The sequence below is a fragment of the Fopius arisanus genome, unplaced genomic scaffold, assembly GCF_000806365.1.
Source record: "Fopius arisanus strain USDA-PBARC FA_bdor unplaced genomic scaffold, ASM80636v1 scaffold00019, whole genome shotgun sequence".
Classification (NCBI taxonomy): domain Eukaryota; kingdom Metazoa; phylum Arthropoda; class Insecta; order Hymenoptera; family Braconidae; genus Fopius; species Fopius arisanus.
In genome coordinates this window covers 1346668-1367155 of record NW_011887758.1, presented here as the reverse complement: position 1 = coordinate 1367155, position 20488 = coordinate 1346668, and the positions used below count along the sequence as shown (strand labels likewise).

The window sequence follows — 20488 nt, the reverse complement described above, 5'->3', positions numbered from 1 at the left end:
TTCATAAATTTTGAATTTTTAAATTTCAGTGAATAGCTCCTCGATTGTCATGCTCTCCTGATACTTTTTCATAAATTTTGAATTTTTAAATTTCAGTGAATACCTCCGCAATTGTCATGCTCTGCTGATATTTTTTCATAACATTTGAATTTTTTAATTTCAATGAATACCTGAAAAATGAATAATGAATAAAACAATTTCAAATATCCCACAAATCTTGGTGCTGCCATCTGGTAGTAAATAACTGACGCATGCGTATTGTCACATTTTTGTTGTTGACTACAGATGGACGTAACCTCTTAGTTGTCAGTAGATTTGAGTGGCGGTTGGGTCAAAAACCTGCACTGTCCCCAATTAACTGAAGGTCTCCTTGAACTTTATCATAAATAATCTCCACGTGTAATTCAACTCGTTATCTATCATCTCTTCGATCTCCTTTAATTCGCCAAATTTCATACCACGACTTAAACTTCAAAGATAAAGCCAAAATAATGGAAATCTCACAACTATTCGAGTTCATGGAGTTGGTTGGGAGACTTAAGGTATGTTGAATATATTTTACTGTTAGATAGTGAGTAATGACAATGGATGCCATTGTTCTCTTTATGTGACTATTAGCATATGAAACGTACTGGGTGGGTCCGTTTGGGTATCAATGACCCAGAAAGTATTGCTGGCCATATGTACAGGATGGCTCTTCTGGCAACTCTCGTTGATACAAAGGAAAATATCGATAAAGCCAAGTAAGAAAATCATATCTGTACATAATTCAGTTGTTTATGGAATTGTCATGTGTTTAAATTCATGTTTTGTTGACAGGGTGATGGAGATGGCTTTAGTACACGACCTTGCAGAGGCAATTGTCGGCGACATCACTCCCCACTGTGGGGTATCCGTCGAGGAGAAGCATCGTCTGGAGGATGATGCAATGATCGAGATCTCCAAGCTGCTCGGGAATAAAGGCCCAGACACACTGAAACTCTTTAGGGCAAGTTACGACGATCCATTTCACTCGTTTGTCCTGATAACTATTTTCAATATTTCTTCACAGGAATATGAATTGCGTGAATCCCCAGAGGCAAAATACGTTAAAGACTTGGATCGGCTGGATCTGATCATGCAAGCTTATGAATACGAGAAACGAGATCAGCGCAGTGGTCAATTAGATGAGTTCTTCTCTGAAACTCCAAAAATTAGTCACCCTCTACTCAGCAAGGTGGCCAACGAGATCATGATAAGAAGAGCTGCTGCGATTGCTTCGTCAACTATTACTCACTAATGCTCGTAAAGTTTGAAGCGTACGAAGTAAACGTACAAACAAAATTACTACCTTGTCAATCAAAAAATTATCCAAAAGATTAGCATTAAATGATACTCTTATCAAAGATATTTACAAGTGTCCTTAAGCTTCAAAATAGTAAACATCTCTTTCACTTTCGTGTTTATTTTGTTTTAAAGCTAAAATTGTTTTCTCTAATCATGTAATATTTAATACCTAATAACTGAGTAAATTAAAATTATACTTTTCTACTAAAGTTCAGAGTTGATAATTTTCTGAAGTTAAAAATAATCCACATTCACCCAAATTTGTATACAACATGGTTGTTATCTCGAAAAGCCCTTCAATTTTTTTGGAGCGTATAAATTGAGAAGGTACAACAGATAAAACGTAACGAGAGCTAACGAGTTTGCTCCCACTCGTGGTATTCGGTCATTGGTGAGCCTCTCTCTCTCTCTTTTGATGGTGTAAACTCCACTCATCGTCAATTGGAGATTTACAGTGTAGTGAGAAGTATTGTACCTAGCAATTCTCATAAAGTTTTTTCTATTCCTTTTTAAACACCTGAATTTTCCCACAAGTACTCATTTTCGTTGATGAATTACATTTACTACGGATATGTTTCTGAGTGAGAGAAAGTGAAGCTGAACACAAATTACACCTCGTGACTCCAGGATTGTTTGACTAATAGAGAGTGTGAGGAGGAGACATCACATGACCTTGTGTATAAACTGAACATCCGGTGCGTTAATCATAATTGTTTATAGAGGATTCTTCAGGTTCTTCTTCCAATAGAAAAAATATTTTAGATTATGCAATCAGTCTGTTATTATATCACATGTAACTTTTCACCTGTGTAAAATGCTCTTGAACGTGAGGCTGACATACATATTTGTTTATTCAACTGGTTTACGAGAGTGCGGATTTTTTTTTTCTAAGATGATTTGTTTATTCAGAATTGAGTCGCAATCAAAGACTCTCAAGACAATGTACCAGATTTGAGCGGTACGATAAAGTCCAAAAAACAACGAAACTTTACGATTTATGATCTCGATTACAGACAGCTTTATTCTACAAACATATCTAATCAAGAGACAAGAGGAACTGAATAAATATCCGAGATAAACCATATCGTCTGTCCTGGAATTCATTGAATTGACAATTCGATTTAAATGTCTGTTCAAAGGTAATGACTTCGAAATTTCCTCGGACCGATAGCGAGAGCAGTGCAACATTTTCAAACAGCGGTTCGACACCGAACGGAAGTAGCTTGGGGTCGGAAACAGACGAAGATGGCAATGATGACGAATTGGTCAAGTAATTGCACATGTCTAGTGTCTATTATACTCAGGCTACAAATTAATTTCAGAAATGAATTTCAAGTACAAAAACATTTTCATCCTGAATCGTTTTTTTACAACGATAACACTCGCGACTTTTAAAACACTTGGCAATTATTTGCTCATAAAACACTGGATTATCCTATCAGGTTCTATATTTTCGCGAATCTCCGATTCGAAACGAGTCATTTGCGTCCTCGATACGGCAGGACGTACTCACTCCGTAGTAATTCTAATGAATTATCGACGACTCGAAGTAACTCGGTTTTATCTCCTCAGGGTTATCAGGTCAATTCTTTCCTCATTCCAATTGCGCTACAGAGTCAGCATCCATTACGGTTTTTTCCTGAAGTAATATCTTGTTCTTTCCACGGTCATTGTCTAGACCACGAAAAACGCGATCTTGTCATCAATTATTAATTATTTAATTGCGAGGGTAAATTTTCGGATTTTCTGGTTACCAGTGACTGCATGTAGTGAGATTAAAATTCAATACGCTTCACTTAAAAATTTAATGTAGAAGTGGAATGGTTCCAAGATACGATGTCGGAAGCGCAGTTTCCCTGCAGAGGTATTCAGTGAATAATAATTAAATCCATCGGTACAGACTATTTTTATTTTACTTCCAGGGTGCCATTACAAGCACCTCCCCGGAGAAAACCGAAAATAATTCCGTCAGTAGTAAAAAAAAGTGGAACAGCTAATTCAACTGAGGCATCTGACATTCAGAGTCCTAATTCGACTATCACCAGTGTGAACAGCATCAGCAGTCTATTAAAGGAAAAACTGCAGTTCACATTGCCCCAGGCATTGAGGAGTAGTAAAAGACGACAGAATGCTGACTATAGGTAGTAAATGAGACTGATGAGGAATTATTAATTGGGGATAAAATTTTCTTTCGAAATAAATATTGCGGAACTGATTTTTTAGACTGCGGGCATTTGTGGGGATTTTATTCTTCTGCGTGGTGCTACTCGTTGCCTTTGCACATTTCTTTTATACTCAGTACGTGCTGCAGCATGCATACTACGACAAATTTAGGTAAGAGCAACACACCTCCCCGTGAATGGTAAATGCAGTCCCTGGGACCAATGCATTTTTCATTCCAATTGACTTCCTCCATAGGTTCAACAAGAATGAACGCTTGCTCTGCATCTACAGTAACCTGGGCTCCGAAATAGTATCCGCCCGTCTCGGCCAGGGAATTCCTCCGGATACCGGTGTCTTCCCCTGCCTCTCAGAGCACCAGAAGTCAGACTCAGTCTGTTTAGAATGGCTGCATTATTCTCGACTCTACTTGTCCCACATAAATCTCAACGGCATGCACTGTTACACCCTGACATGGCAGTCCCTGAGCCCGACATTCAACCCCCAGGACTGCTTCGACTGGTCGCCGAAGCGAGGCCACTGGTATGGGGCAGGTCAACTCAAGAGTATGGCGTATCCTCTGGAGCAAGGAAAACTCGAGATGAGTCCATTCGTAACGGGTGATATCCAGAAGCACCCCTTCGGCAATGTTCTCAAACGATATTTCCTCAACTCCCGGGGTGGTACCATTATCGTGGACCCTCAGTCTCCCCTCTACATCTCAATAAACGCAAACAGAAGTCGTGAATTCTGTCTTCAGGCGAAACACGATGATTTCGCCTACATAAATCATCTGACTCGTCTTCCACAGTTGAATTACACGATATGCGCCACTGACAACATGAAGAATCTCCACTCCTCGATGGCGGAGAAGTCCCTTTGGGATGGATTAAAACCTGATGAGTCGCAGGCTGTCGATGCCCTACTATCCGAGCCTGTCTGGCAGATATCACCTACCAACGAAGCTGCTATCTACAATTACACTGAAGATATCATAGCCCTCGGCTTTCTGAGGCAGGGACACGTGCTGCTGGATGCCGAGTGGCAGAAGAGTCCTGGGGATTTCACTCTGGATGACGCGAGATTTCCCTCCATGGAGGAGACCATCAACATCATTCGAAGGAGAGGATTCAGAATTGTTCTGACTATTCAGCCCTTTATTTCTACTGAGTCTATTAATTTTAAAGAGGCTGTCGACAATAGGCTGCTCATTTCGGAGAGAGGAAGTGATCCGAGAATTCCAGCGTTGACAAGGTAACAGGAAAATTCTTTTTCTATATAAAAAAAAAAACATGAATTGCGTTTTTCAGATACGGTCGCAGTAATAGCGCAGGAGTCCTGGACATCACGAACAACAGATCAATCCCCTGGCTCCAAGGAAAACTCCACAATCTAACAAAGAAATTCCACCTGGAGGCATTTTACCTCGACCTAGGGACAGCTCATGACATGCCACATTATTATAAATGTGAGGAGCCCCTGACCAATCCTGATCACTACAAAACCCTCTTCACGAATGCCGTAATCGGGACGATTCCGGTTCTTGGAGTGTCCAGTGCCATATCCAGACCAAAAGCTCCGATCTTCGTGTCCCTTCCTCCATTTCCATCGTCCTGGAAAGCGATAAAAAACGTGATACCGACAATTTTGAATTACGGAATAATTGGATTCCCATTTATTATGCCAGGGGCTGTGGGTGGGGACGTGGACCTTCCAAAGTCTGATAACAATCCAAACAACGATTTTGCAGTGAGTCTTCCTGACAAAGAGCTCTACATCAGATGGCTGCAGCTCTCGACATTCCTACCTGTCATCAGATTCACTCATCTCCCCAGTAAATACTCGGATGAGCCTCTCCTGGAGATGGCCAAGGCTCTGACGACCTTGAGACAGAAGATAGTGACACCCCTGTTGAAGAAATACGTCAACGAAACGTTGGAGTCAGGTGTACCCATCATCAGACCCCTTTGGATGCTGGACCCGGTGGATCCAGCCTGTCACATCGTCATGGACGAATTTTCCGTTGGAGAGGAGCTCATTGTCGCTCCAATTCTCTACTCCGGGAGCAGGCAGAGAGAGGTCTACCTGCCAGCTGGTATCTGGAGGGACGGCATCGACGGAAGCCTCAGGAAAGGCTCCAGGTGGATTCACAATTATCGAGTCGCTGAAGATAAAGTCGCTTATTTCGTAAAAGTACCCGATAATACGAGATTCTAGGAGAAGAGTGTCGACTGATAGTTCTGAAGATTTACAATAAATAATTACTCAATTGTTTAATTATGTTTTGTCGTGTTTGCGGTCATTGACGTATCTGAAAATATTTGGGTAATGTTGTGCCATGCGGTGTCATCACGGAGAATAAAATAAAAATAAACATCTGTTGTGAGGGAACTGGAGGGAAATGAGACCCGTATAAACAACCGCGTCGCGACGGAGCATCACTGTACTTCCCCGTTCTATACATATATAACAATGTAAAAGCTCTTATACCTAAAGCGCTTGAAAGTTCGATCGGATCTGGAGTATACGTAACCCTCTCGTGGAGGATCTATGAATAGTGCGCGTTCAGGCACGGCTTGAGACGTCCACGATTTTTTTTATCACAGCGAAAATAGTTGATCAAAGGCGGCATTGTCATAATCACACTTGACATTACCAATGCCATCCCGGAGATTTAAATCACCACCAGAATGAGGGTCAGATTGAATTGCCTTGACCCTCGTCGAGAGCGTTTGATCGATTTTTAAATAGTAATAGAAAAATACTTGCGTTCCTCGTTAGTTCAAATCAACGACCATGAAGAGCCGGGTTTTGACGTGCTCATTTGAATCATCGTTTCCACATGGTGCTGGATACAGGATAAACTTAGAATCAAGTTCCGGTAAGTGCATCTGTGCGTTTTCTTCGATTCTTTTGTATTTCAATGGTTTTTTTTATTCACACGCCACGAGTTCCCACTCTGGTTGTTTTTCAATCATTCTGCCCACTTTATTTCAAAACCACACGCTCTGAGGAACATGTGGAGGCCAGTTTTAAGACGCCTTCCGACCAAGACGAAGCGTTTCACATATTTCTTTGAGTTTTTACAGTTTTCGGGGGATTAGAGTATTTTTTACACGTCCTAACGGTATTTCTCACATGGCACGGTCATTCAGAAAAATTTTTCCCTTTGGAGGTGGAGGTGTAAAATTTTGATTGTGAAATCCGGAGTCATTGAAACCCTCAGCCCCCCGGGGTTTCAAATAATTCTGTCGCTCTCCCTCCCACTTTTGTAAAGTGTTTAGAATCTCAAACTGGCCCAACGGCGGTTAGGCCCCTGCCCCTACCCCGACTGACTTAACAGGTGCACGAGGTGTCCCAGGTTTTTCTCCCAGTCAGTTATCACCGTCGCCTCAGATACGACAGTAATTTTACTTCATTCTCCATTTAATTATCCCTCTTCGATTTGTAACCGCGAGAAAAATGCCGCCAATCATTCAAACCGAGTGTCAAACCCGAAATAAATTAACGCGTCTATAATTATTGATCAATGGGAGGAGTTGAATTTCTCCAATTTCTATAACCAGTACAAGTTTTTGGAATTGAAGAGGATAGATTTTTAGGGGTCTTTACGATGGTTATCTTCGGTAGAAAAAAGAAACCAGACGATCGGCGATTGCTCGCTAGCACGGATGAGGTCTGTAACGGAACAAAAGGACACCAACAAGATAATGGTAAAGAATACAATCCTTTCAATTAACGAAAGCCATGAAAATCCTCTTACAACTCGTAAATAAATAATTGCAATCGATACAGCAGACGAGAAAAGTCAGTGTTAATTCGAGCCCTTTAACGCTCTAATTATTGCACAATGTGTACTGGCATGCAACTCGACTTTGGTATCAATTAACATGTGACTGCAAGTTACAACATTATATTATCATTGATATGCCAATAGGTGATTTGTCTGAAATAAATTGAAATAATAGTTAAATCCACCTGTGGCGGGATGCAATTATTGATCGAGCCACCACGCCCGAACGGGGGTTGATCGCGCAGTTCCTCTCATCCCCCTACCCCCATCGAATCCACAAAGCCACCCCCTCATCCCGTTATGAAGCATTCTCTGGCGATTGTTCCAGCTGCCTTCATGCACGTCAGGGATAACATCGAGGAGCTTGGCACAGTTGCCGATGATACCGATTTACTATTCCTCAAGGGATTATTGGACAGTCCAGTGGTAACATCCCTCGTTAAGGTCAGTAAAAAAATTTGTATCTCTGTGAATTTATAAGTGAAATTGAATGGAGTGATGAACGATTTGATCGGGTAGGAATGGAATAAGCGCGAAGGATTGAATTTTGAAATTTCGGTGGAAGATTTGACGGCAACTCGTAGACCATTGAGACTGAAAATTCTCGTACGTCCCTGGATTTTAATTTATACCGCATTGCATACCAGGAACGACGGCGACTCCACTGGTTTCCCACAAGTCCCCCACCTGTTTCGTTAAAAAGCCAACCGTACGGGTCTCAACCCGATGCTATCGAGAGAGGTGGATTAGGCGCGGCGCTGGCATTCTGACGCTTTCAATATCGTAGAAACACCGAGGAGGTATACTACACCTTTTTCATTAGTTTTTATCAAATTCGAGACAAGACCACGAGTGTTTGTTGAGTTAATTAATTCCATTTATTGTCTGCTACCTTTCGGTCAGTTGACGGTACTCATGGTCACCATCAGGTAAGCGCTATGGGAGTGTCTCCCTGTGGAATGCAAAGTAATTATCATTAGGATAATTATAATTTGTTTAATTTTAATGTGTCGAAGGCGTGCTCGAGGAATGACGAATGGAGAACTGACGGATTTTGCGGTTGATTGAGGGGAAAGTGGGTTTTTCAGTTGTGGAATAAGTGGGTCAAGTAATGTTGTTTTTTAGACAACATGGCTTCAGTGGTTTTTAATTCGTTGCTCTTATTTCACACGTGGGTGGATATTTTCCATGCTGGATCGCTCCAGAATGGTGACTAATGCATTACGTCAGTAATAATAACTGAGTGTTTCCCTCTCGTTATTGTACGTATCATCGCCAAACCCTTTTTTACGAAGCAGGTGGAGAACGCCAGTTCGAAAATAGAAATCAAATATTACGTATAAATATTTTCCTTTCATTGTGCTCGTCCATAAATTCCCTCATAATTCCAGGCAATTGCCTTTTCAATTTGACGCTGTATTTACGATGGAGTGAATTTTATTTTCAGCTACAAGAGAGACTAGAGGAACCTCCGGCTTTGTTGGAGCCAGTTAATTATTCAATTTGTGATACAGTTGACGAGGTAGTACACGCCTTTGAAAATTCACGCAACAGCAACGCACGTCAGCTTAATCATCTCCTTAGAAAGTCCCACGTAAAAGCACTTCTCGAGACACACGACGCAGTGGCACTGCGGCGAAGAGAACCAGCAATTTCACCAGTTGTATCAGCAATGCCGAGTGACGAAAGGACGGAGATGATCCGAGTGGTTGGCCTCAGGCGTCAGGAGAATGAACCGCTGGTGAGAAAGATTCCAAAAGATCTCGATGAATCTCCATTGACCTCTGAAATTAATCCATTCTTTTTTTTTCGGTTTTTCAGGGGCTTACAGTGCAGGTAGACGAAAATGGCAATCTGATAATCGCAAGGATACTCGGAGGGAGTACTGTGTCTAAACAGGGTCTCCTGAGACCTGGCGAGGTAATTATGGAAGTCAATGGAAAGCCTGTGCACACGCCTGATGAATTACAACAGGCAATACAGGCGGCCAAAGAAAATTTGTCGTTGAAAGTTGCACCTGGCATTGCTAATGATGGAAATAAGCCCATTAAGTCGACAGTGAGTAATTCATATATTCATCCACATTTTTGTCATTCCGTGATTGTAATTATGATAAGATATTCGATAAATTATGGGTATTAGTCATTATAGTTTCGTAATCTTCTCGAAAAAATTTATGAAATTCTTTTTATATAGTGTTATATGAGAGCACTTTTCGACTACGATCCATCAGAGGATACCCTCCTCCCTTGTCGAGAAATAGGCTTGCCTTTTCAAAAGGGTGATATTCTACAAATAGTCGATCAAGCGGATCCAAATTGGTGGCAGGCAAGACGAGTCGAGGGAGATGGTTTGGGCCCTCCAGGACTTGTACCTTCTCTCGAGCTCGAGGAGCGTCGCAAGGCCTTTGTCCCACCCGAGGCAGATTTTGTTCACAAGATCAGTATCTGCGGGACGAGAATCTCTCGTAAGAAGAAACGCAAGATGTACGAATCCAAGTCCAATGGGGAATTCGACAGTGCAGAGTTGTTGTTGTATGAGGAGGTGGCGAGAATGCCACCATTCAGACGTAAAACTCTTGCTCTGGTTGGGCCCAGGGGCGTAGGGAGAAGAACCCTCAAAAATCGATTGATCAATAGTGATCCAGAAAAGTTTGGGACCATCGTACCATGTGAGTAAATTTATTGGAAAATAATTGGTGGAAAATTCCTGGGGGAAAAGATAATTCATGGCTGAAATAATGTTTCTTGTTGAGGTAGATACATCGAGACCTCCCAGGGTCCTCGAGGAGAACGGGAAGAGCTACTGGTTCACAGATCTCGAGACGATGGAGGATGATATTAAACAGCATCGTTATCTCGAGCACGGAGAACACGGTGGTCATCTCTATGGGACGAAACTCGACTCGGTTCGTGAATTAATTCGCGCTGGGAAAATGTGCGTTCTCGATTGCAGCCCAGCAGCCCTGAAGATCCTCCACAACAGCACAGAGTTCATGCCTTATGTGATATTCATTGCTGCACCTGGAATGGAGCAGCTCAAGACACTTTATGATCTGGGGAGAACTACCGGGGCCAGCAGTCGTAATTTAACTGTACGTACTAAATCATGAATAATGAAGGAATAGGCTCGATTAATATATTTATTTTTCATGCCTGCTTATTCCTAAATTTATCATTGAATCATTCTTTGCATGAAATTACTGCTCGAATAGATATTTCTGCTCGAAATAATTAAATAGATTTTTTTATAACGATTATTCGAATGAATCGTCTTTATTCTAGCGTGCATAATTATTTTATTTAATCGTAAATATGTTTAAATGTTGGAATTTGGTAGTTTGATCGTCAAAGCTCCATCAGGTACAGCTCGAGACGCGCCAGAACCCTTGAATCCCTTGCATCGTTGTACGAGGTTTGTACATTCGCATGATTAATTGTTTTTTATTCGTTACAAAAAAATATTTGTGTTGTTGAATTTTCAAGGTCAAGTTTTTCGGGTATTAATGGTATTAATAATTGTTCCGATAACAGGAGGACGATCTAAAATTGACTCTGGAGGAATCTTCAGCTTTACAACGAGCTTATGAAAAATACATCGACATGGTCATCGTTAATGAAGACTTTGACAATACTTTTAGGCAAGTTGTGGGTGCTCTGGATGCACTGGCAACTGAACACCAGTGGGTGCCTGTTAACTGGATCTATTAAGTGGATTTTCGTTATTTCAATTAAACAAATTATTATTAGAGCCAAGCTCTTTAATTTTAGCGAGTTAATTCATCGTTTTTGTGTTCACGAGAGAGTTTTGCATTCTTCGTTTATTCAATCATTTGTCAGTAGCTTTTTTTTTATTTAGCCAATGATAATAGAAAATTTCAGAGCAAGACATTAGCTCAGAGTCATCACGTAAATTTTTTTTTTATTCCAACGAAGAGGCAAAGCCATCTGTAATGGATAAATTTTATTGACTAACGGGAGAAAAGGAGCCAAAAGCCGTCCATTTACTTTTAAGAAATGAAACTATTTTGTTTTATTCTATTATTTTATACAATACGCATTGGGGAATAAATCGCCTGTATGTGTCGTTTTTTTAGTTGCAAGTACATGTCAATGTTTTTTTATTTTATTTACAATCTGGCACCCACCGTGCCTTTATATAATTATCAAACCACTCCAAGAATCTCTTGAAATGATCAAAATAGTGTGAAAATCCTGGAAAGCCCAAAAATTGCAATCAATATTTTATACATTGTAGAAATGAAATATATTGTTGGTAGGAATTGAAAAAAACAAATACTTTTTACCTTGCAAAAAAAATCCCTCCAAATCCTCACGTTCAAAAAAAAATATAGAAAAAAAAATGAAATGGTAATTTTTAAAATCACGTTACGCGGCGATTAATAATTTGGGGTTTTTCAAAATATTCGTTTTATTAAAAAAAATAATTGGACTAATAATTTACCTCCTGTCGGTCTTAAAGGAATTGACATTTCCGACATTTGGTAACTTACCGATAATCGGTATTTCTTCTCCCATTCGTTAGTCACTCACTCCGCCAGATGACGCAACAATCTCTAAACTCCATCCATTCGAATTAAGTAATGAGTATCGAATGATTTAATATTGACCAATAAAAAAGAACTCGTGAAATTCCGCGAATGAAAGAGATCAGATAAGAGCACAAATTCATCGAATAGTCGATTATCTCTGGAGCGATATCTCTCCCTCGACGGTATCGCATCCACGTTAATTAAAGTCAGAGATAATTACCTTATCTCAGATGGACGTGAAAAGCCGGGAAAGCCCGTCAGGTGCTGATGACAGTCTACCCCGGGTCCCCGTAATCCTAGGGTGAAGAAAAAAAGCATTAACCACCCCAAGATTGTTATCAACCGTGGATCATCTGACGAGGACACCAATCCCTTTGTAGGCCATACGAGACTGGGAAATTACAGAGGTGCGTAAACCTAACGCGCCTATTTGCTGGATAATCACTCGGGTCGGATCTTAAGAAAACATCTTTTAATTTACCGAGGGTAGTTACGTCCTGCCCACTTCGCACGTTGTGATTATACCCTTGAGGCGATAGAAACATCTGAAAAATTTTCTCATTTTCCACTTTATCCATCCCTCTTTCATTTAAATATCTTGGATACATTTTTTTTATCGTCATGAATTAAAATTCCTGACGAGAGCTGTTGAAATTTGGTGATAAGCAATCGTCCGGGGAATTTATCGTAAACTCGTTGGGCAGTTGTACGGATTTTCTCGAACGTGGGAAAGTCCTCGGTGAAATGACATTAGTGACTGTTTGAGGACAAGTTCTGATAAAAACGTTAATGGTTCAGGTTGCATGAACAATTTCACATGTTTTAAACTCGCGCTAAGTTAAACAGGAACAAACTGACGCACCTTGACATATCGTTTTCACGTTAGTCAAATATCACTGGAAATATAAAGGAAAAAGAAAAAAAAAAATTATCGTCAAGTTTGTTTGGTTGCTGAACATGTGTCACTGAGATATCGGTGATACTTGTCCTTAAATAGGTTGTGAGCTATTGGAATAATTCAAACATCGAGGGACTCTCTGTATTTGGACGTCACCTATCAAATGAGAATGACAAAGAGTTTTATCTCCAGTGGAAGGAAGTTGGTGAGATTTGAGAACACAGCAACAGGAGTTTCACCAGGTCGACGATGGCAGTTCGTTATCTCGTTTGGGACAACTGAAAATATCCCCCAAGACGAAATACCAACACGGAACTATTTGCACTGCACTTGTCTCTGCAGGCGTTTCCCAAAAGATATATACCATTCACTTTTGAATTTTTCAGGGATCGACGGGGATGATAAATATTTGCCACAACAGCGTCCTGGGTAAATAGCCTTCTAGAATTACTGAAAAAAAAATTTTTGGACACGTCCGAGAAATTTTTACCGCGGGTCCAGTGTCGGTACAGATGTTCTCACGATCGGGACGTTTCAGGTCAAATAATTTTATTGATAAACAAATTTTTTATTTGCCATTTGCCAATGGTGAATTTGGGTGAATTCTCGATTACGAAATAGTGTCAATGATTATTTTTTTAACCCCACACACGTCGACCATTTCGGAGGTGAATTCACAACGGGACACCGCGGGAATCTCCTCGTGATACGAAATCCTCAGCCACTGGGCGAATTTCATTTTCAATTTGATTTATTACCAACCCGTCTTAAATTTATTACATGCCGATGTTTTACATTGTGCAAAAAGGAATAAATTCGGGGTATCGATACACACCGGGATATCTGGTAGTTACGACAGTGTTATTTCGGGGAAAATTTCAGTAATTCGGTTAATACCGGCAGCGAGGAAATATTGATTCTATTGATCAATCATTCGTCCCGCTGTGGGGCATCCTAGGGCCCCGGGTCGGCGGGTAAAAGAGAAATGGCGGAATTTCGGACGCCATGGGAAAAGAATTCAAAAAGAGAACAGATTCCCAGGGATCTTTTTTTTTTCTCCTTTTTCTTCCTCCGGGGCTGTGTTACCGAAAGTAGGTGAAATATCGGACGTTTCATTCGCGATTTCTCAACTGATGTGAGATAAAACGGCGAGTATTTTTTTTTTTTTTTTCGTTTCTTCAATTTTGGTGATTTTAGGAATGGAAAAGGGAGATTGAGAGTAATTTTGGAACAATGCAGTCCACTCCCTGAGAGGCGCTGAAAAAAAAGGCAATCCAATTGGCTGGTTTATGATGACTTACCATTTTTTTTTTCTTTACCCTCCCCCCCCTCCCTCTCGTCGGGGCATAAGTGCTCTATTGTGTTGGTAAAGTAAACGACAGTGAACGCAAAAGGGCGGTGGCGATGTTTCCGTTAAGTAAAAGGGGTTTAATCACTGGACGTCAAGACCCACCTCCCTGTCCACCTCTGAACGTGAATTAATGCTGGCAAAGTCGAGATGGGAGCAACGGTCATGGCATTCTTTCCCAGGCGTTTCAACATTTAATTACGTTTATTTATTATTTTATGTTTGAAAAATTTACAAGTTTTTTTACAAACGAGGGGAGACAAGAAATTGAATTTTTTGGATTCCACGGGGAGAATTTGAGGGACCGAGAGAGATATGCCGGTGGGGAATTAACGGTGGGGGTTGATTTGTGGTTTGAGTTACTTTTTGGGTGAATTTATGGGAATTTATTGAGGTACTGCGCTTTTGTAGTTGAATTAAAAAATGTTGAATGAATTATTCTGGTGGGATTGTTCTACCCTAATATTATTATGTTATTTTAATTTTTGAATAATCCCGCAAATTGGAAAAATGAATAAATAGCGTGGTAAATCCCCGAACAATGAACGGCGCCAGAAGCTCGCTAAGTAGCCAATCGAAAAAAGACGACTGCACAATGAATGATACGTTAATTGGATGAGTCCACAGAGAATTACGAGAATACATTCACACGACTCGATGGGGTAAAATGAAGAATAAATTCTTGAAAAGGGAGAGGGAGAGAAAGGCGAAGAAAAAAAATAAAAAAAATAAGGATTTCACCTGAGGATCGGCGACAGTCCCTGATCTGTTTGCCTGTGTGCCGAGTGTCCGAGTGCGTTACAACTCAAACCTTTTAGTGGTTGTTTGAACGTTCGCTTTGTATTTTATTTGTACAAGGTCTTAAACACTCGGGTGTCCCGTGGTGAACCGTATACATCCTATAGGGTCAAAAGTAAAATTCAAAACGAGCAACGAGTATTGGCTTGTCGGCCAGCAACCGAGATGCCACTCAAGGCATCTTCAACTGTCATCGAAATATCAAGATACGTGTTTTCAATGCAAACTTATTTAAATCCTTGAGATTTCTATTCTTTATTTTTTCAACCTCTTGCTGTGACACTCGTGCTTCGTAATCTCTCGTTAATACCTCACAACTCATCTTCTTTTAATTTACAGACAACATTTAGTATCAAATTGAAAAAAACAATCTGAATGCACCCATTAATTGACATGTAGCAGCTGTTTATTCATGGTCTGCAAGCGATCATTAAATTAATCCAGAATCAGCCTAATCGATTAAGCCGGACTGTTAATTAATGGGACTATTAGTGATAACTGGTAAACGTATCAATTGGTATGATAATGGAGAGCCCAGACTGTCTGAAACCCGAAATACCGCGTATCTCTTCATAAATAATAAAAAAATGTTGACAATAAAGACAGTAATCCATTGTACATGAAGTTTACGAGGGGATTGGTGGACTTCCTCATTGAAAAATGTCACGAGTTAAACGACAAACGGAGGGAAAAAAAAAAATTTGTCACAGCCAGGTGAAGAGACACCTAAGGATCTCAGTAGCCAATACCCGGATGCACGCTAGTTAAACGGTCTCTTCAGTCCGAGAAAACCCGAGGGGAAAGATGAAAAAGAGGGAAATAAAAGGGCTTTACCATGGAATGCTTTTTCGCCTTGCTATCATGCGCAGTGAACCGCTACCACAAGGGAAAAATCCCCAACCCCATGGGTACACGCCTCATCACACCATGAATAACATCAATGAAGTTGTCATCTTACTTGAGGTGGACTCATCCCATTCATCGACAAATATTCTATTCTCTATTGATTTTCGATCGGTCAAATTGAACAGATCAGTCGATTCAAATCCTTTTTCCATGCTGTCTCCCTTTTTTTATTTAAATTAACCACCGGAAAATTGTGGAAATTCATATTTTCTCTCTAGACGTACGAGAAAAAATTGCATCGAAAGTGAATTGACTCGAGGTTAATTACAAAAAAAAATAAGCATTGAGGTAAAATAATTAAATTTTTTGTTAATAATTGAGGGGAGAGAGAGATGAGTTTGCAGTGGGTTAGATGTTTGAGTTATTTTTATGGGGAAATAATGGGAGATGATGTTATCGGTTTTAAAATGGAGATAATACCCCCTGAAATAGCGGAAATGGGAAGCGTTGAGGATGACGACAACAAATAGACTTCTCTACCCCGACAACTTGATTTGAAAGATCAGATGGGAGCCAGGCATATAATATAGCAAAGAACCGGGACATTATTTGTTCTTGACCGGATCCTCGGGGTGGGTAGGGCCGAGAAAAGGCGGCATTTACAATTTTCCACGCGTTTCATAGGCACAACGAAAGCCACGGTTAATCTCGCGCGGGTGGCCCGACAGAGACGGATAGATGGGATAGATGGAATAGATGGAAGAGGGCCAGATGGTCCCCGGGCGATCCTCGTCCTCTATTTAGTCTGATTTCGCGGACACCCAGCATCTCTGTCAAATGGGAATTCTTTGTTGAAACGTGTCTATTTCTTCTACCTCGATTTTCAGAAACTGCCGAGTTATTGAGAGATCATTTTTTTCTTTTCTTTTTTTTTTTTCTACCCTCAATTGTTCAGTGATCCTCATTCCGTACCTCCGGTATATATCCAGTATTTTTTTAGATTTATTCCATTATTTCAGAAAATATTTTTTATTCACTGGGTAAATTTATCCTTCATGATGGAGAATAAGAGTTTTATGGATCGTTATAGGAGTTTTAATTTTCGATTGTCTCACAGAAACATGACTACGAGCTGTGAATGGATTGGAATGAATCTGCGGAGTATTCTCTCGTTTAAAATCTCGATGTACATCGGATCAAAACCACCCACGATCGATCCATTAGCGCTCAACGGGGTGCTCGCGTTGTGCCACCATCAATATGAGAGGAATATCCCGCAGTTCAGCTGGCCCTCCAGGGACAACCCACCACCGGAACTCCGTCCCATTATTTCATACAGTATTTATTTATTTATTTTTTTTTCGTTATTACGTATCCATTACTCTCCGATACCACCCGATTCCCCTCCCACCTCGCCATTACTCCCGATTCCATTTCATTATACCGGTATTACTCTTCCACACGAGCTCGCAATATTGATGATAGTGCCATGTGGGGTCGCTGGGTCGAGAGATAAAATTGAAAAATAAACGAAAATAAAAAAGGTGGGAGAGAATCCACGGGATTATTGAGGGAGGCTACCCATGGGCTTTTAAAACATAACTGAATAAAACCAAGAGATCGGGATCTCCCCGGCATAAGATAGTCGACTGATTCATCGTTCGGACATGGAAGATCACTAATTAACCGAACAATCCGGTTTCTCTCAGCTGGGGCAGCGTACACTTTTCACTTGGTTGGATATTTAAAAGCCCCCCCCGCCCCCCGCCTCCTTCTCCACAAAAAAAAAAAAACTAGTGACGATATTTGAGGATTTTATCAGTTTTCCACACTCAATTTTTTTTTTCATTCCCCTCCACCTGACATTCCAACAGTCCTATCCAAAGTTATTTCCCAAATCATTATCTCAACACATTCCTTGGAATTAATTAATTGCCCCTGAAACAAATTACCGGGATGAGTTCACCCGAAAAATAAAGCGCATGAACGGGAAAATTCACCTGTCACTCGTCCCCAAATATCAGTCCCAATTTAACCGCTGAATCATCATTAGCCAGTTGAGCGATTTTAATTTCCCCCATGAATAGGGACTTGGGGAATTTAAAACCGGAAGTGGGCGGGTTTCCCCCAAAAAATTGAGAGAGAAACGGGTGTCCCGCGATTCAGCCGGATGCCAAGTGGTTGTAATTCAGACAGTTCTGATGAAATATGAATCAACAGAAAATATGACGTGACGTTCATGCGTTATCCCATCACGATCCTACATATTAATTAAGCCCGTGGGTGCCCACGGTTTGAGGAGCAGGTTGGAAGGTAGGAGGGGAATAGGGGGTGAGGGGGGGAATTATTAAAATGTATTTATAGAAGTGAGGAGGGGTAACCAGAGGGATTTTTAAACGTATGGGTCCCATTAGAGGTTGGCCCGAAACCACAGTGTTTAATTGATCGGAGCAATTAAGCGAGGGGACTGGTTGGGATAAGGGGTGGGAGGGGGTGGGTACGTCGATAGGGGCAATATGCAACGCCTCAGCATTGAGGTTGTAAAAAGGCCCTGAAGTTGTGGTTGTGGCGTGCTCATGGCCTCTCCCAACCGCGACACGATGATCTACACCACCAGGGTACATACCAATTTATTAGTACCACCTTCTCGCTGTTTTATTTATCCCCCTGATTATATATTTTTTCACTGCGATGTTATCTTTATTTTCATTATTAATAGCCCAGTTCTCATGGGTTGAAAATAAATAAAAAAATGTAAAAGAACAAATGAGGGGGCGAGGGGGGAACACAAAATCATTTGTTTTGCACACGAATTAGTCTTAATGAAGTTCACAGACAGCTTTCGCTAGTAATCAATCAACATTACTAAAAATGCATTACTAAGTGCTGATGGCCTCTCACAAACTCGTAAAATGGCGTCTGGTTTTCAAAGTTACAACTCCACCATTCGTCTTTGTTCTTTTTTTCCGAGTAATATAACCAACCGAGAGAATGAAAAAAAAAAGGGACTGCGTGACCAATCACTTCATTCGCGAATGACAAGGAGGAAAGTGCGTATTACTAAGCGAAAAAGAAAAAAAATATATATATTTCAGAGGTATTGGGACCCACCACGAGGCGCATTGAGATGGTAATTATTTGTGTTGTGGAATTTAAAAAAAAAAGGCTGGAGGGATCGATTAGCTCGGTTACGTCCGGTTGGACACATCGTCTGGGGGTAGTCCCATTAATTTCATTATGAGAGAAATACGGGGGATTTTTGGGGCCCGTGGATAATCGAGAGTGTTCACTTAATTAAGTTGCAGAGGTGCCGAGGGGATTTAGAAAACATGAGCGCCACTAGGCGCCACTTGTACATCTCGTTTTGCTCCCCACATTTGGATTTTCACTTGGATTCCCTCGACGGGTCACAACCTGTGGAAACAGTAATTACTTTTTGGGGCCCTACGGCACCTTTGATCTGTATCGTGAGATGTGTTCGCACCCCGGTCCCATCGGGGTCCACTCATGGATGACCCAGGGTGACGGAGCACCAGGAACTCGATAATTTCTCCACCCATTTATCCAAATATTATTATTAATAATTAGTGAAATGATTTGTTGGTGCTTGTAAATATTGTAGATAGTAGCTGTCAATAGCTGGTGAGTGAAAATGTATTTTGAAAAAATAACTCTGGCTATTTTTAGAGGAATTTTAATTTTCAGACATATTTGTTACGCATTCGATTTGCTAATTTGTCGGGTGGTCGTTAAGAATGAAGTGGCAGTTGAAATGGGAACAGAAACAGCAACAGAAAGAGATTAGAAACCCATTCCACCGAGTTAATTTGCTTAAATTCCACAACAGATCAGGAGGAATTTGAGTAAATTTTCCCAAATTCCCCCTCGCTAATTTGCCTCCTGTGTCAGAATGATTACTCGTAATCAGATTAAAGTTTTATCCATTTTTTGTGAGCACTGGGGTGAGCACTGGGGTGAGTTAAAAAAAAAATGACATAGTCTGGAATTCAAACAAAAGGAGACAAACGGCTGACGAAAACGCATCTATTGTCCCTGCTCACTTGGCCAGATGATGAGGATGACTGTTAACCTACATTAGGCTGATCCCCCTTGGAACCTGTACCCAGGACAATGGCCCTCTCGAAGGCATGAGCCCAACCGAAATCCACCTGTCACCAATCTCCTTGTCCCGATAGTAATCCCCGCGATTTGGAACAAATCCAAAATCCCCAAAACCTCTTTATCCCCGGTATTACGGTGCGCGTGCCCTCCCCCCGAGAAATCATCAAATTTAATCACACCATGATCCCAAAAATTCACATCGATCATCTGTCAATTGGCGGTTATAATTCACCAGTTGAATTACAAACAGTAAATATACATGAATCAAACAAGTATTTCAAATCGATCAAACCAATTCGATGCCGCTGACAACCAACGGGGGCTTTAATTATCCACCATCAATGCTACCACCATCCATCATCTCCAAGGATCCAGGCGTGCTTTCTGATTGTGTTTTGATGAAAACACGAATTCAAAAAGTGGATACAGTTAATTTACAGATTGGGTGAGTGGCATTTGAGGAATGGAGATAGTGCAGGAATTTTTCATTGTTGTGGAATTTTGGGGAGGGCGTGGAGAAGATTCTGGGGCTGAGAATAGGTTTAGCATCAGAGCTGAAGTATCAGAGGCGTCAAGACCAAAAAGCCAAGACGCCATTGTTATCAGGGGGTCAGAAGGGAGAGGGAGGATGGGGGAGGCAGGATG

At 41.0% G+C, this 20488-nt stretch overlaps 3 protein-coding genes across 8 annotated transcripts; all 3 read left to right on the top strand.

Moving 5' to 3' along the window:
* Nucleotides 1-280: 280 nt before the first annotated feature.
* On the top strand, nt 281-1417 carry LOC105264186 (HD domain-containing protein 2). The gene is made up of 4 exons (XM_011300886.1): nt 281-542; nt 619-743; nt 820-988; nt 1052-1417. Exons 1-4 carry the CDS (start codon nt 492-494, stop codon nt 1277-1279), a joined length of 573 nt encoding a protein of 190 aa, XP_011299188.1. The 5' UTR covers nt 281-491; the 3' UTR covers nt 1280-1417.
* A 203-nt stretch (nt 1418-1620) lies between these two features.
* Nucleotides 1621-5763, top strand: LOC105264185 (putative family 31 glucosidase KIAA1161). 2 transcript variants are annotated; one of them, XM_011300884.1, is made up of 6 exons: nt 1621-2021; nt 2466-2596; nt 3249-3467; nt 3550-3660; nt 3745-4740; nt 4797-5763. In XM_011300884.1, exons 2-6 carry the CDS (start codon nt 2469-2471, stop codon nt 5701-5703), a joined length of 2361 nt encoding a protein of 786 aa, XP_011299186.1. In that variant the 5' UTR covers nt 1621-2021; nt 2466-2468; the 3' UTR covers nt 5704-5763. The 2 variants fall into 2 exon arrangements, with proteins under 2 accessions (XP_011299186.1, XP_011299187.1); XM_011300885.1 differs by lacking the exons at nt 1621-2021; nt 2466-2596 and adding an exon at nt 2607-3190.
* Nucleotides 5764-6024: 261 nt separating this feature from the next.
* vari (MAGUK p55 subfamily member vari) lies at nt 6025-11384 on the top strand. Of its 5 annotated transcripts, none has more exons than XM_011300879.1 (8): nt 6025-6367; nt 7608-7723; nt 8727-9020; nt 9101-9337; nt 9476-9950; nt 10039-10373; nt 10619-10693; nt 10813-11384. In XM_011300879.1, exons 1-8 carry the CDS (start codon nt 6283-6285, stop codon nt 10987-10989), a joined length of 1794 nt encoding a protein of 597 aa, XP_011299181.1. In that variant the 5' UTR covers nt 6025-6282; the 3' UTR covers nt 10990-11384. The 5 variants fall into 5 exon arrangements, with proteins under 5 accessions (XP_011299181.1, XP_011299182.1, XP_011299180.1 ...); XM_011300878.1 differs by lacking the exon at nt 6025-6367 and adding an exon at nt 6541-7199; XM_011300880.1 differs by lacking the exons at nt 6025-6367; nt 10619-10693 and adding an exon at nt 6521-7199.
* The last annotated feature ends 9104 nt before the right edge of the window (nt 11385-20488 follow it).